The following is a 16,013-nucleotide window of genomic DNA, read 5'->3' on the forward strand; positions in this document are numbered from 1 at the left end:
CCTCGTGCATTTTTAAGGGGATGAAGTGCATTCACGGCTCCTACTTTTGCAACAACAGAAAAACATTTAATGGTGTACATTTTTTAATCAGTTTACGACACATACATTGCAACAGAGCCTTTTAATTTGCCCGCAACTGGAAAAGGACAGAGCCCGTCAGTGGTCCAGGGGAGGGGGGCTTTCTGCCGCTGTCAACATCCATCCATTTACAGTCGGATCGTTGCCGAGAGGTCAGTCACTCATTTGAAACATCAAAATCCAAAATCCATCATGACTCGAACAATCTCACTACTCCAGGTAAGCGCTTGGATGAATTCAATTTGTTATTATCTTCATACATACACTGTCATTACGTTTTAACAGATTTAATGTCAAATCTGGAAATCAAATCGCTTTTAACAGTTAAATCCAGGTGATGCAAGGGCATATCTTCTGTCAACAGTTTTGGTATCTTTATTCTCTGATACAACCAGACAGCCACATAATATCAAAAAATATGGCATACAGCCATGTTCACCAAAAACCATACATTTTGGCGTGGTATGGCTTTGTCTATGAGTATTTCGATCTCACATGGCTGGCAAGTCAAGTGCAAGTCCTGTTGAACTTTGTTACTCCGTGAAACTTGAGACTCAGCTCCATGCTTTATGCTGATGCAACTCTGCACATTCATGTGCACTCGTTACTGTAACTAAACATACTTTTTTATATTATATATATATATATATATATATATATATATATATATATATATATATATATATATATATATATATATATATGTAAATAATAAGTTAATATACAGTAGGGCCTACATAATTAATAATACCTGTGGTTTTAAGCATGACTTTATTCTCTCCCTCAGGTTCTGTGGCTTTGAATCAGGTCTAGATTTCTGAAAACACTTGATTCATTTCAACATGGCACCACATCCAGTGGTTCAGGCGATAATAGACCTCTCTGCTGGAGCTATAGGTAAATTTAGTCATTTAAAAGTTTGTCATTGAAGTCTTTAAATATGTCTTGCATTGCATAATATATGGTGGTTGGGGCCTCATCTTTTGTAATTTTGTGAAGGGCCCCACGAATTCATGAGGCAAACTTACCTCGCTCGCATCAGATCTGGTGTTTACTTTTCAGTTTAACTTTTTAGGGTCTGTTACGTAAATAATTAGATAAAGTGTGAGCACAAACAGTTTTGTATTATTTTTGTGAAGAGTAGTAATTGATATTACTTTTGGCTAACTGTGATAAGCACATTTTATTGTGTTAATGTACAATTGCATTGTACGGCTGGATGCATTTCAGCATCATTTGCATTGTAAAACTTATTATGTTAGTCCTCATCAAATGTTAAATAGTTGAGAAATTTTGTAGTACATGATACAGTACTACTATTTCTATTAAATGAAATAACCTCTTAAAAGGGATAGTTCACCTCCCCAAAAAACGAATCTGTCATCATTTACTCACCTTTGAGTTGTTCCAAATCTGTATACATTTCTAAACAGTTCTTGGCAGTTCCAAGAACAGTTCCATCATGCCTAACATTTACTGCCATAGGAGGAAAAATAACTTTTTTTGTTCTGTTGAAAACAAGAGAAGAATGTAGGACAGCAAACAGTTCTGGGTCACGTTTGACTGCCATTGTCATTTGGGGTCCAAGAACTGTTTGGTTACAAGCATTCATCCCAATATTTTTCCTCTGTGTTCAACCAAACAAAGAAATTTATTCAGATTTGAAACAGCTAGAGAGTGAATAGTTCATGAAAGAAGTTTAACGTTTATTAAAGAGTCATGATGAAATTTCTACCATCCGTTCTGAATGTTTCATGAACAAATGAAAAAAAAACATTATTGCTTGTCTCTTTTTTATCTTCAGGGGGCACCGCTTGTGTGTTTAGCGGTCAACCATTGGACACGGCTAAAGTAAAAATGCAGACATTCCCCACTTTGTACAGAGGCTTTGTGCACTGCTTTGTTTCAACATACAAACAAGTGGGACTTCGAGGGCTGTATCAAGGTACCACTCCTGCCCTCATGGCTAACATCGCTGAAAACTCAGTGCTCTTCATGTCCTACGGTTTTTGCCAAGAAGTGGTGCGCTTCATCTCTGGTCAAGAGAAAGGGGCTGTTCTGAGGTAAGGGTTTTTTTGTTTGTTCTTATATTATTGCACTAGCAACACCAAGGTCATGGGCTTGATTCCAGGAAATGCACATACTAATATAATGTCTGAAAGCCTGAAATGTAAGTATAAGTCACTTAGGTAAATGCATCTGCCAAATACATAAATGTAACCTTATGAAATTGTTTGTTTATTTGTTAATTTGTTGTTGTACAGTGATATGCAGAAAGCATATGCGGGCTCCGTGGCCTCTGTGTTCTCGTCTCTGGTGCTGTGTCCTACTGAACTGGTCAAGTGCAGACTGCAGGCAATGCATGAGATGGCCACTTCCGGCAAAATCACTACCAGTCAAAAGTAAGGCTGCTTCGATTCTTTTCTTGAGCAGTTATGTTATGTGCTTTGTTGATGCTCATGCACTGTTTTTTCTGTATTTTTCAGCACAGTTTGGTCTGTTGTAAAGTCCATCATGCATAACGATGGTCCTGCAGGGTTCTTCCTGGGTCTAACCACTACTATAGCCCGCGAGATTCCTGGATATTTCTGTTTTTTTGGAGCGTATGAACTCTGCCGTTCTCTCTTTGCTGACTACATGCACTGTGGCAAGGATGACATAGGTATGGAAACACTTATACGACCGTTAGTTAATGATCTACACAATCCCACAATCCCTATCCTACTTCAAAGGTAGTGACACAATGATTTACTGCATACTTTGTTTCCCACTCATTGATAAGTCCGGTATTTTTCTGTGTAATGAAGGAGTTGGCCCTCCAATGTAGGGAGTCCGTTGTTAAGGCATGGTCAAACATTAAGCACCTGCCAATTCAGACTGCACGGTAAACAATGAGCTTTTTCGATTTAAATGGATACAGTTTGTGGTTCCGTTTGCTGAATCAATAGCACCAACATCCATGGGAGACTTCTTTATCAGCATTTGAACATTACAGGTTAAATACGGAAAGAAGGTTTTCATGTATCAAAGCTAAAGCTTGAAGTTTAAAATGTGTTTTAAGACGGCAGGCGTTTAGAAACAAGTGAATGTAATATAAAGAAACTTTGTTTGAACTATCAATGTTTTTAATGTTGTATATTCTTTTGATTTGTTTTGATAGTTTTAATAGTTTGGGATGTCTGGGTTTTGCAGGTGTAGCCCCTATTGTGTTCAGTGGGGGTTTTGGTGGAGCTTGTCTCTGGCTGGTGGTGTACCCGATGGACTGTGTTAAATCCAGGATACAGGTCATGTCAATGACAGGCAGACAGGCTGGTTTCTTTAAGACTTTCATGCATATCTTCAGAACGGAAGGTGAGAGAGAGATATATTTGCTTTGCTTTTAGATTAATACATAAAACTAATGACATTTTTTAAATGGACAACCTGAGCTGCTTTTTTTTTTTCCTCTTCATTTTTCAGGTGTAAGAGCTCTATATTCTGGTTTGACTCCCACCATGATTCGGACATTTCCAGCCAACGGTGCTCTGTTTTTAGGTTATGAGGCTAGTCGCAAGCTGATGATGTCACACTTTGACGGCTGATACCTCATGGTGAACTTCTGCTAGTCTACATCATGGCCTGTCTATTCTTACTCCAGTACACATGTAATGTGCACCATCCCTTACACAGATTTTCATTACAATACTTACCTTTATTTATTTTTAATAGTGTTTTAATGTCATGCGTCCAAATCTTTATCCAAGGGATTTGATTTTTAATGGGATTGTAATATATTCTCAGTATTAGCGTGGGCCAAGGGAAAAATGTTCTACTTTGTCAATGGTTTTTGTAACTTCAGTTTTATCATCCATCACTCCTAGTATTTTATTACTTAATACTCCACATTCCGTTCATTGCCGTACATCTGTGTATTTGCCAATTTCCCAAAAGTTCTGCAGAATAAACTAAACTATACAACTGTTTTAAAGTTTTCCGTTGAACACTAATAGAAAAGGTCTTGACATTCAACCCAAATGTTCTTAAACACAAGTGCCTGCCTGTTATGTAATCACATTGTAACAGTTTTAGAATATGTTTTTATTCCATTTCCTTTTGTTTTATTAATGTTACTAAACAATTTGTGTAACTGGTGTGCGTTTGTTTTTTTCTAAATGGCGAGAAAGCATTTTTCATATTTAAATTATTTGTTTTACTTGCTGTTAAATATGTGAATGTTAATGTACGTGTATTGTTAAAATGTTTTTGAATTAACATGACACATAAATTTCTCAGAAAATGACATTGTGTAGTTTTAAGTGATTCAAACTCTGACAAAACACACATTGCTTAACATGTGTAACAGTTTGATTTTATTTTTAGAATAGTTTATTTCTCTGCTTCTTAAAAACGAGCACGCAAACCAATGCAAACAAGTAGTTCTTCATTCTTTAAAGACCCATTACAGCAGTATTCAGTCTCTAAATATTTCAATGCTATTGTTTAAAAACGTATAAAGGCAAAGTATTAGCAAAAACAATCAAAAGGTGCGACTGAATGTAAACTAAACGTGAAAAAAAGTACAAATAAATTTGCATTAAAATGCTATGGTCCTACGTACGGTATTTCTGCTATTATATATTCCATACTGTACATTTTAATTTAATGAATGGCAACAGCTGAATGATTAAAAAATTTGCAGTACATCTTTTTACACAAGAGGTCGCAATTTAGCTGATTAGTGAGGCATATGAGGGTCGACGAGAGAGGGATATCTCGTGCACCCGGAGAACTTTACAGCGGCTGAAAAACAAAATGTAAGTATAAGACATAAAGCACAATCAAATCATCTAAATACTTAGAAGGTAATATTGTTGTAATTGTAATAAGATTAGTGTTACTTTCTAGGTTAACAAAGACTCCAGATAATATCAAGAAGGGGAAGAAGTTTAAAATAAAATGGATGTAGGCTATCTTCTAAATAATTATTCGTTAAAGACTAGCGATTATTTTGTCTTGCAATGTTCCATGCGCAGTAGCAACCTGAAAAAAAACAATTTGAGCATGAAAATCTAATTGGTAGTAAGAAATGTTTTGTTGTGACCTTAGCCTGTGATTAAAAATATATCGTTTATGACTTAACTAGCTTCCTGGAGGCATTGCAAGTTTGGCAACTGAGTGGGGAGACTTTGTTTAAAAGGTATTTGGTTTAAATCCCTTGTTAATTCAAATTTAGAATTTAGTTTTTGTCCATGCCATTTCTTGTATTCTCTTTCTCTCTGTATTTGTGTTACTTACATCTTTCTCAATGCAGGTTCCACAGAGGCATCCAAACAGGCCGTTGATCATCTGTATGGCACAGAGGATGAGCTGCAGGCCATTGACCACCAACAGTGTTGAGAACAGACCGACATTAAACTCTACCACGTTTTTGGGCTCGGTGCATAATCCCCATATGTCTTGATTTTTAAGGTAACTCTCATTCCTGAGGGATAGAAAACATTTGAATGAATCAAAAGACAATCTAATAAATGTAAAAAAAGAAAGTAAACAAAACAAATGTGTAATTGAATGCAAAAAACTGTAGACTGATGTGAAGAAGCTCTTACATTTCTTTGAAGGGAGTTGACCAGATCAGACCTACTTTACAGTATGGCCCATTGATAAGGCCCACCAGTGCCACTACAAAACTATAAAGGGCACCAGCAACACCCACCGCTGCAAATAATATGGACAGAAACATCTAAAACAGAAATTGGGAATATTTTAATAAATTACACAGAAATATGCAAAATACAAAATATGAAATGTAAAAACATGTTTGCTTTTTAGGTATTAGGTATTAGTTGTAAACTGTTCTTTAACCACTAAGCAAAATGTTATTCAGTAAAATAACTAATGTTCTTGGTCAAACTGGTACAGAATAATGTTTCATAAATAGGCAATTGTGTAAAAGAAATATTATTTAGCCAATATCAATTTTGATCACATAAACATAACTATATTGTGTATGTATTTGAGTGTAATGTTTTTCTGTCTGTGGAATTAAAAAACTCCAGATCTGTCACTGTTAGACTTTTTGTTACAGTGTTTAGGTTCTACTATCAAGTCACAATCTCCAAATATTTGCTAAAGAGATCCGAACCACAAACCAGGCGCGCATGAGTCAACCATTTACAGATTAACAGTGCCATTTACAGTTTATTTTTTTACAACATAGGAGCGCCTGTGTATTTTCAAACTAATCTGTTTTATTCGCTCCGTCAAGCACATGACAAATGTTCTTCGCATCACATGTAAACAATTACTTTCTAAATATGCTCATTCCCTGGGTTCTAAGAAGCTTCACTCTACTGTGATATAACTGAGTAAGAAAATGTGATTTCTTTATATTCTAAGGTGATCACACTGTAGACCTGTATCATGTTATAACACATTCATCAGTTTGGGTATTAGTTTTTGTGTATCTTTCGTGTATATGGTTGTTCATATTCCTTGAGTTTTATGATATTTGAGCTCTTTAAGTTTGATATAAATAGACACAGGGTTTAAATTTAAAATGGTTGGAGCTTGTGTTCCTGTACATGACCGTTTGGTCCCTGTAGAGTTAATGTACGTTTCATGCTATTTAAAATGATGGCCCTGTGCACAAGCTTTCACATAACTGAATTTCTAAAGGATTTCAGATATTTATAAACTGCAAACTAAAAATAACTGAGTCTGTTTGTAGGATTTTAGCTCACCCCACAGCGGTTACTGCAACAGCCCTTCTCTCCAGTCAGGTGAATATAAAATGCAGGAATCAACACCTGCAGGTAGAGAAAAATATATATATTTTTGATGAATTTTTTATATTTAAGTTATTGTTTATTTATGATACTTATATTGTTTATATGTTTAAAGTATTATTATTGATACATCAGTATATTTCTGATTAATTCCAATAGTAATGCATCTTGCACATTCACATTCACTCTTTTTTTTCATTTTCGCACATAAAAAGATTGTAGAATACAAAAGCTTTTACAAGTTCATTAGTTTAAAATAGTTAAAACTGCAAAATACTCTTGTATATTGTAGTATTCTAACTATACTTAAGTAAATAAACTATACATACTACATTGTAATACATTGTTATACAATTTACAAAAGTTTACTGTAGTAAAAACTTTAATATGACCATACTTTTCTATAGGTTGCCCAACAATCTATCTATAGTTGTGTGTATATTTATCTATATATTGTTCCCAAGATTTTTAATAAAATAAGATTTTTTTATGGTTGATCCCATTCACCAAACAGATACAATTTAAATCTTTTGCAAGGAAGTTAATTGAAGTAAACAGCATGTGACTGACAAAAAACAAACAAAACTTATATTTATATAAATATTTTGTTTGTTTAATATATACATTGTATTTATATTTTATTTATTCTTTATAGGCAGCTTCTTTATTTGGCTTTTTATTCTTTAAATTTATATTTTAATTAACTCACCAGTGCACCTCCTCCAACCAATCCTCCCACGTATTTGACCTCATCTGTAAGTTGTCCATTCTGCGCGTATTTAACATCCCAGCCAGGGAAAAACAATATGATGTTACAGATTATCGAGATGAGCGCCAGTGGATACAAACTTCCCCCGACACACAGCGCACATTTTCCTGTACACATACTGCAAAATATGTGTTATCCCTAAAGTCTGAAAAAAGGAATTGAGACAGGCGCTGTAATTACTGCAATTAAAAATTATTGAATTGTATTATTTCATAGAAACTTTTTAAGCTGTACGAGAAGTTTCACGTCCCACAGATCCCCCAAATATAGAGTGTCTTTCAGTGTGCTGCGGTCTTTATAAACACCGGCTGGACATTTGTCATTGAGTTAAGATAAGACAAGCCCACGAAATTCTTCCTCTGACCACACCCTGCGAGAACTTTTACAACTCAATAAAACATACAATATAAAATAATATAATAATACTGTTGTTTTTGTGGTGTGCCTAGAGTATAATAATATAATTTAATATATTTATACATGACAAACTAACCTATTTTACTTCGAAGCAAAGAAGAGGAAGTTCCTACGTTTAAAGAAAACACAATGACACACTATTAAATCAAAACTACATTTTAAAATTCGTACTCATCACACGTTTAGACATTTTATGCATTTAACAGACATGTTTAAAGAAACAAAACCAGGCTCTGGTTGTCATAATATACACTCTATCGTTAACCCTTCAGCTGCAGTCTGAGTCAGAAGTGACGTAAAGGATATAATGGCATATTTAAACAGTGGTGACTGGCACAGATGTCTTCAATGCACTGTTCATAGGGAGGTGTTTGCACAGGGAACTCTAAAACAAATGCACCACAGGACTTTGGACCATCTGTGTAGTGAGAAAACTCTGTAAAACAAATAGTACTATCTAACAGATTATCAATATGTAATTTTCCATTATAACAGAAAGGGCTGCCACTAAAGTTTATAGGGCCCAAAACAAAATGAAAAACTTTGTACATCCAGCACTGTGATGGTTTTAAAAGGGTTCCATTAGTAAAGTGTCCGCAACAATGTTCACTGTGGTTCCTTCACAGATGCTGGCCCTCCTTACCAAGGATTTTTAAATAGTACTCTTTTTGTGATACCAAGTCATTTTTTTTTAAAGAAAACACACTGTACAAGTATAAGATGAATCGTTTTCACAAAGTTTACACAGGGTTAGTGTTTATTAAAAGGTGCAGTCATGGTTGATTAAACACTGCAAGAACGTGTCTGTCTTTTTTTCCCGTTTGCCTAACCCCTAACCCCGACTTACTGACCCACCCTTTCAAGCAAACCATAGACAAAGACGGTCTTTCAAGACAAACAATCAAACTGCCAAGAAATCATATCAGAATGTTCATTGTTATTTGTTCAAGTGTCTTTTAAGCACATGTGTAAAAGTCTGCTATTAATGCCAGACCAAAAAAATCACACATTTCCTCTTAAAAGAATGTGGAACAATGTCAGATTTCTAATCACCTCTTTTCTTGCTCTTGTATTGTTTTTTGACTTCCTCTTGTAACTTGTCACATGTTTTATTAATGACATGCTTATAATTTCCATTTATAAATAATATATGTCAAGCACATACACAAGTCACAGTATAATGTACAAGCCCAGGATGGGTCACATTCTCTTTCTTGACATTTAACTATAGTATGTATCAGACAGCCTATAGTGAATAAAATGTTATAGTGCCATCAGTTATTTTCACCAGAAATGATCAAGGAACGTTTATTATAGTAAAGCAATAAAGTTTAAAACACTTTACTGTTGTATGGACTCTGTAAATCTTTATAAAGAAAATTATGAATAATAAAAGAAAGTTGAATGTTCTGTGTGTGTGTGAGGGGGGGGGTCAGGAATGCATCTCCTAATGTGCTTATAGAGAATGCGTTAATAAAGTTTGTTTTTCACTCGTATCCTCGACATGGAATGGATGGAAAAACAACAATTTTTAATAGTTGAATGCACTAAATATTAAATTATTTTTGTCTGAGCACAAGAGCGCCATCTGCAGGACGAACGGCCTCTCTTTCGTGTATCCTACGCCCCTTGTGCTGATAGGAAACTCAATGATAACATATGCATTAGCCGTATATAGAAATGTTTAGTTTATAAAAGATGGTAACAGCGAAACGTTTACCGGAGTCGCTATTTTTCTGACTAAACATAATAAAGCCACCGAGATTAAAACACAACCGTTAGGGAATGTTTACTGCCTCGACCCGTATAACCGTGCACGCCTACCTGAACGTCACATTCTATTGGTTGAGACACTTTGGAGACAAACTATTGGAATTTACGAAATATGTCCGTATCGTAACATTTGTTACAAATGGCCATTTGTTGAAATTTCAGAAAGGTTTAGCTCAGAAGCTAGACAAACAAAATCTGTTTAATTCGCTTATGGAAAGCTGCTGTGTTGTTTTTAAGTCCTCTGTAAAAAGTTACCACGACCACCGTCAGGTCATAAGCTATGGACACGTCTGAGGAAAGGATGACACCCCAACTTAAAGAATTTTTATTAACTTTCATGCCAGAAAAATGTTATGACCAGTTTTTCCTTCATTTCAACTTTATACACGGTGAGGGTTGATTTTTATCTCCGTTAACATATTTACAAAATGACGAGAAACAAAGCATTTACACAAAAGTGACATTAGGCTACACCTTTTTAGATAAGTCACAGTTGACAGTCTACAATGTATTGTGTGTCATATACCTTACATCATTTTATGGACGTGGATTTCTTAAATCTTTTTATCATTCATCTTATTTTGTAGTGCCCTGTCTGAAGATTGTCCTGAGTAAGACTATGGGAATACTGGTTTTGATGGCAACTGTTTTTGGTGAGTGGCCCACTTTATTTGTTACTAAGAAATCTGTTGTTTCTTCAATTGAGTGTTACATTATTCTACCTCATTTGTACTGATCGCTTCATTTGAACTATTCATTTTCTCATGTTTTTCATCATATTATTTTGAACTTCGTCACAGCCCCACTGGCTCAGATTGGGAAAGTAGTTTGGTCTGGAAGATCTGATGGTGTGTGTCTGGAAGCTGTCTTTCTGGAACTGTTGGCCATTTCTGCTCATGGAGCTTTCTGCTACACGCAAAACTTTCCAAATGAGTATAACGTCATTTCTATCTATGTTAAGTCTGTTTTGGTCATAGAAGTATGTGCTCAGTGTGTGTTTACAGTCTTGCTAAGACATGCAGGTGTGTGTATGCAGAGCCTGGGGGGAAAGTTTGTTTGCACTGATCCAGATTGCCTTCCTGTTTTTTCTCATCCAGCACTACAGAGGAAAAACCATGAAAGGTCAGAAACAAAATCACAGAATCATTGACAGAACTTAATTATGTATTAGTTATTTAAATAGGTGTGTTCTTTTGTTTCACACAGGTGTATGTCTTCTTGCTCTATACTGTGTCTTCATGTATTTCCTGGTTTCACCTTTGACCCCTGTGTCAGTGGTCTGGAAACTTTGTGAGTGGAATGTGCTGTTTGTTATTGCTGGCAGGGTGAGACATGACTTAAATCCATAAGAGAGTGTGTGACTACATGTGCAAGGAGCTATTCTTTATTTGTGTGTACATATTCAGCTCATCCAGGCATGCAATAACTACAGATTTGGTCACACGGGCCAGCTCTCAGCTCTCTCTATTTTGTTGGCCTTTTGGGGGTCTCTAGGGCGTATCTTCAGTTCATTACAGGTACACACACAAAAACACATTCATTTGGCTAACAGGGGATTAGGCAGTGTTGCTGGATCAAGCACTCCAGTCTGAAAAAACAAGCCCAAAATATCGATATATTTTAGTAGGAACTTAGTATTGCTTAATAATCGTATTCATTGTGGTTTATACTTGCAAACACATTCAAAAGCTGTGAAGCGCCTTTATGCATCTGGGCTGGGAACGGCAGCACTATGGGAGGAAAGGACAAAGAAACTGCCATGATTAATAATTACGTAATATAGCGTGCGGTCAATAAACGGGTGTGGAGAATTGATAGCTGATAAGAAGTTAGTCACATTAAAGTGTCATAGGTTCAGAACACTAGCCCAGATTCCAATATTTACAATTAAGTGAACAATTGCTTTGGACAGTACCATACAAGCAACTTAAATATTGAATGAATAAATAAATAAATAAACAAGTCCTGCTCGTAATAATAACTTATAATACTTTATCTTTGGCAGATTTTTTGTGTTATATTTTAGCAATATTTTCTTCATGTTAATAATCTCTCTCTCTTTATTTCCTTAGGAGACTGGCCTTTCACTCCCAGCTCAGTTGCATGCAGTGGCCTGTTGTTGCAGTGGAGTGATCCTAATACAGGTTCTGTTATACTGGAATATATGCAGCACAGAGAAAGTGAGGCAAGTTGAGAAAGAGAAGGCTGAGTAGAGGTTTTTAAGAACCTTGGCAGATGTGCAGAATCACTTAAAGTGTGTTGAAAGCTTATTTTGATTCTGTTACTAAAAACTAGTTCAAAATCACTAGTCAGTGCAAGCCAATATATGGTATTTTCTAAAGTCTTATGCATTTGATGCATGCCAAAAACAGTTCTTGCGTCAGGTGCAGTGGTACATTTGAATAAATTTGCTTTCTCTGCATATGCATATGCCTTTGAACAATGATTGTTTTCCTTTTTTTGTTACGTTTTGTATATTTTGATAAACATAAAGGTTTGTGTTTTTTGGGGGGCTTAAGTCATCATGCGTAAACATATTTGACTGATTTGGTAAAACAAAACTTGCAAACACCATAGACCAACAGTGTAGTTAAACATTTTCAGTATTCTTAAGTATTTATTTGAACAGTTTTGGTTTGCTTGTCAGTATTAACATTTTAGAAAAGGCATGATGTGTAATCTTTCTCTGTCATATCTTCAGAAGAAATGAAATGCGTTTAGTAAACATTTGTAATGGGTCTTTAAAAACATTTAATCCAAATGCATTCAATTTAAGTTATTTATTTACAGCACTCATGTTTCTTATTGAGAGAAAGTAATAAGTAACTTAACACATTATAAAACGGATAAAACGTTTGCACACACACATCTTGACTTAGATAATGGAATTTCTCTGAAAATCAGATGGGATTGATGAGATTTCATGAAAAATCAGGCTTCACAAAGCAGAAGCATGAAACTCAAGTGAGCTTGTGTAGATTACAGAAATAGACCACCAGGTGGCAGAAGAGTAGTGTTTCATTTACAAGACTCAACTGATCGTCTACTCTTTGTAATTTTATGATGTTCACTATTTCTTTGTGGCTTTCTTCAGTTTGGCCAGTTGTATTAAAATGTAAGTAACAATAGTTACATTATATACACATATTAACACCCAAGAATGTGTATCTGCATTAAAAAATATTGTGAAACCCAAATTTGTACATTCAGCATTTAAGTCTCAAAAATTAAACAAATAAAACAACAATATATGTTAAGATTTATGCAGTACACACTTCACATTTTCAAACACCTTATTCTTAAGTAAAATATCATCAGTTAATTTGCATAAAGTTGTTGATTTATTCTTTCATGAACATTTTTTTAGTCAAACTGGGCGGAACTATTATGAGGATTAGTTATTAAATCAAGTCTTGTAAAGATATTGAAATGACGTCCAGTGTGTCTTTTACTGTTGCTTAGGAGCTGTGTTGACAGTGTGGTATGGGTTGTTTGTTGGGTCTGGTTGTGGAGTCTTGGCTCTGTCTGCTTTGTGGGAGGTCTTCTCCACTGGCTGTGTGTTTATTTCCGGAGCAATGAAAACTCGCTAAAACATGAGTCATAAAGCGTTTGTCTGCCTGCGTGTGGTTCTCTCCTTATCTACCTGTCTGAAAAATCTCAATCTACCATCAGAACGATCTAATCTTCTTGTCTGTGTGGAAACACCACGCCATGCATATGTTTGTTGCCTGCCCATGAGGGTCTGAAGTATTGACTTTGTTTGTGTACACTGCTTGTGTGGACTTTAAAGAATTAGGTTAAAAATAAAGTAACTTTTGTTTTCCTTTTTTAACTCATTGTTTTATTGTTTTATTTTGCATGAGTTTATAATCGCGGTACTGTGATGTGCTGTTTGGGTGTGTTTGATTAGTCAATTGATGCGGTTTGTCTATATATCTGAAGAATGTGATTGTGATGCTCGATAGGTCTTTCTATCTGTGTGGGCTCCACCTGAGTCGCTGATGATACAGATCTTTCTGTAGACTGTAAATCAGTGTTCTGACATTTTAAGCAAAAAAATACAACAAAAAGTGATGAATCAGGGCAGATCAATGACATCTACACAGAAGTCAACTGGTTTCAACTGAAAACTGCTTCAGTAATATTGGAAGATTTGTTTCATGTCTGTTGGTCTTGCTCTTAAAAAACTATTAGAAAAGAACAGCTGCAGTGAATCAATACTTAAATCTGGGTGCTGTAATCCCTCTGTAGTTCACTGTGCCACGTCAAAGCTTCTCCTGACTGCTCACAAAGTTATTAACAAATAATATGCCAGCTAAAAATAGTTGTTGAAAGATGAAGTGACGTATTGTTTGCATGCTTGAGCAATATGTGTGCGATAGCAAGTGCGATGTGTAAGGTGTGGAAAGGCCACTTGTCACATCATGTCTGCTATGTTTTTTTTTTTCTTCTTGGTCTGATCAATTTATATGAAGTAGAATATCTGTTTTAGGAATGTGTTTTCTGCTCATTGTGTTGTAAATTGTGACAATTTTAGCAATGATAGAATAATAATATTCCTCCCCTGCCATTATTATTAGGGAAACAGGCACAGTGCACCTACACATACTTTACAATTTCAAGAGGGAGAATTTTTTTTCCAGAAGCTATTCTGGAAAAATAGCTAGCTAAACAAATACTCAAGTTGAGAGAGAGAGAGAGAGAGAGAGAGAGAGAGAGAGAGAGAATAGAAATAAACTGAATGAAGTTTTGATGGAGCGTGAACAAGGTACTGAAAAGCTACTCTCTATGAAGTGCTGTTACGTCAGTGAGAAGACTTGCTGCAATGATGGAAATTCTCTTAAAACACGTACTTTAATAATTCTTCCACTTCTGCATGTGCGCACCTCTTATCTGTAACTACAGCTCTGTAGATATACATGTACACTTCTTAAACTCTCATATAAACTTGATTAACCACATATATTGTAGCCTGTATTTAGTTAGTATTTTTAAAGAATTTGTAGTTTAACAAGCTAATAAACATCATTATATTTCAAAAAGTGAGCTGATTGTAGTTCAGTGTTCACAGTCATTTATGTTCTGTAAAATATGCTTTAAAGGGATAGTTCACAAAAAAAAAAATCCTGTCACATTTTTATGGTAACCGAACAATGGTGGCACCCATTTACTTGCATTGGTTTTGTGTCCACACCATAGAAGTGAAATGTTCTGTCACCAACATTCTTCAAAATATCTGCTTTTGAGTTCTGCGGAATATAGAAAGTCATGCAGGTTTGAAATTACAAAGGGTGAGTTAATGATGACAGAATTTTCATTTTTATGGGTAAACATTACATTTTTAAGTACAATCAACTCGTAGCTTTGCAACTCATTTCAACTTACTGTTTTAAAATTTGGTTGATGTATCTTAAAAATAAGTTAAACTTGCTTTAAATAGTTAGTTGAATCAACTGAAGCCACCTTGATTGTATTTAGGCAGCAACATTCTTTTACAATGTATGATTGAAGCTCAAGGGAACGTTCAAATAAGTAACATTTCTGAAACACTGACTCACTAGCAGCAGGTGTTCTGTGTGACGTTAGTTAAACGTTTGTTAAGACTTTTGGCTTGTCAGTTTTTTTAGTTTTTTTTTGGTCTGTCATGCTTATTTTCCATGCACGATTTGTAGACAGCAATTTGTTGTATACTCTCCCACGAACAGACGCCACACCTACAATCTGACAGACAAACCTGCAATACTTCTCTCTCTCTCTCTCTCTCTCCTTCTCTTTGTTTGAGTATGCAAGTCTACCATGATTTGTTTCTAGGTGGCATTCAACCACACAGCAGTGCAGAAGTATGCTGTTGGTCCTGCTCTTTGTTGTAGCTCTGAACTGAAGCATAGCAATTTTGGCCCGCCTAGTCACAAACACACAGACATGTAGCTAAACATGTAAAAAGACATGTGCCTACACACGTCATAGGCAGTTTAACTTTATCTTGTGGATCTTGTGGATTTGTTAACACACTTGTGGATTTGTTGTGTGGACTGGTTGTCATCTAGTGTTTCTGAACTAAGTGTAACTAAATGTATATATAGTGTACATTTATAGTATAAAGAGAAACATTTGTGGCTCATTTGGAAGTGCTGTATTTTCTTAAATCAAGAAGTTATCAGATCTGTCTGAACCTTATTGGAAGAATTGATAGTTTTTACTTTTATGTGTTA

General features: G+C 35.3%; 3 protein-coding genes across 4 annotated transcripts; 2 read left to right on the plus strand and 1 right to left on the minus strand.

Annotated features, from left to right (window-relative positions):
- The first annotated feature begins 9 nt into the window (after positions 1-9).
- Positions 10-4,357, plus strand: slc25a15b (solute carrier family 25 member 15b). Of its 2 annotated transcripts, none has more exons than XM_056746666.1 (7): positions 10-230; positions 866-975; positions 1,883-2,141; positions 2,343-2,480; positions 2,565-2,740; positions 3,271-3,429; positions 3,538-4,357. In XM_056746666.1, exons 2-7 carry the CDS (start codon positions 921-923, stop codon positions 3,657-3,659), a joined length of 909 nt encoding a protein of 302 aa, XP_056602644.1. In that variant the 5' UTR covers positions 10-230; positions 866-920; the 3' UTR covers positions 3,660-4,357. The 2 variants fall into 2 exon arrangements, with proteins under 2 accessions (XP_056602644.1, XP_056602643.1); XM_056746665.1 differs by having other exon boundaries at positions 11-297.
- Positions 4,358-4,404: 47 nt separating this feature from the next.
- On the minus strand, positions 4,405-7,902 carry tm4sf21a (transmembrane 4 L six family member 21a). Its single transcript, XM_056746667.1, has 5 exons — positions 7,552-7,902; positions 6,798-6,863; positions 5,664-5,797; positions 5,353-5,539; positions 4,405-4,857 (listed from the first exon to the last, which is right to left on the minus strand). Exons 1-5 carry the CDS (start codon positions 7,726-7,728, stop codon positions 4,849-4,851), a joined length of 573 nt encoding a protein of 190 aa, XP_056602645.1. The 5' UTR covers positions 7,729-7,902; the 3' UTR covers positions 4,405-4,848.
- Positions 7,903-9,736: 1,834 nt separating this feature from the next.
- On the plus strand, positions 9,737-13,633 carry mpdu1a (mannose-P-dolichol utilization defect 1a). Its single transcript, XM_056746401.1, has 7 exons — positions 9,737-10,190; positions 10,389-10,454; positions 10,602-10,734; positions 10,838-10,923; positions 11,008-11,126; positions 11,208-11,318; positions 11,874-13,633. Exons 1-7 carry the CDS (start codon positions 10,082-10,084, stop codon positions 12,012-12,014), a joined length of 765 nt encoding a protein of 254 aa, XP_056602379.1. The 5' UTR covers positions 9,737-10,081; the 3' UTR covers positions 12,015-13,633.
- Positions 13,634-16,013: the final 2,380 nt, after the last annotated feature.

Source organism: Triplophysa dalaica, chromosome 4 (assembly GCF_015846415.1).
Source record: "Triplophysa dalaica isolate WHDGS20190420 chromosome 4, ASM1584641v1, whole genome shotgun sequence".
Classification (NCBI taxonomy): Eukaryota; Metazoa; Chordata; class Actinopteri; order Cypriniformes; family Nemacheilidae; genus Triplophysa; species Triplophysa dalaica.

Bases quoted from the DNA above. Each gene is read 5' to 3' on its own strand.
- slc25a15b (XM_056746666.1), top strand. From the start codon at position 921: ATGGCACCACATCCAGTGGTTCAGGCGATAATAGACCTCTCTGCTGGA. The intron at 2,142-2,342 runs GTAAGGGTTTTT...GTTGTTGTACAG, and splicing joins GAGAAAGGGGCTGTTCTGAG to TGATATGCAGAAAGCATATG. The intron at 3,430-3,537 runs GTGAGAGAGAGA...TTCATTTTTCAG, and splicing joins GCATATCTTCAGAACGGAAG to GTGTAAGAGCTCTATATTCT.
- tm4sf21a (XM_056746667.1), bottom strand. From the start codon at position 7,728: ATGTGTACAGGAAAATGTGCGCTGTGTGTCGGGGGAAGTTTGTATCCA. The intron at 6,864-7,551 runs GTGAGTTAATTA...CTCTACCTGCAG, and splicing joins TGGTTGGAGGAGGTGCACTG to GTGTTGATTCCTGCATTTTA. The intron at 5,798-6,797 runs GTGAGCTAAAAT...TTTCTGTTTTAG, and splicing joins GTTGCAGTAACCGCTGTGGG to ATGTTTCTGTCCATATTATT.
- mpdu1a (XM_056746401.1), top strand. From the start codon at position 10,082: ATGGACACGTCTGAGGAAAGGATGACACCCCAACTTAAAGAATTTTTA. The intron at 10,924-11,007 runs GTCAGAAACAAA...TGTTTCACACAG, and splicing joins CAGAGGAAAAACCATGAAAG to GTGTATGTCTTCTTGCTCTA. The intron at 11,319-11,873 runs GTACACACACAA...TTATTTCCTTAG, and splicing joins GTATCTTCAGTTCATTACAG to GAGACTGGCCTTTCACTCCC.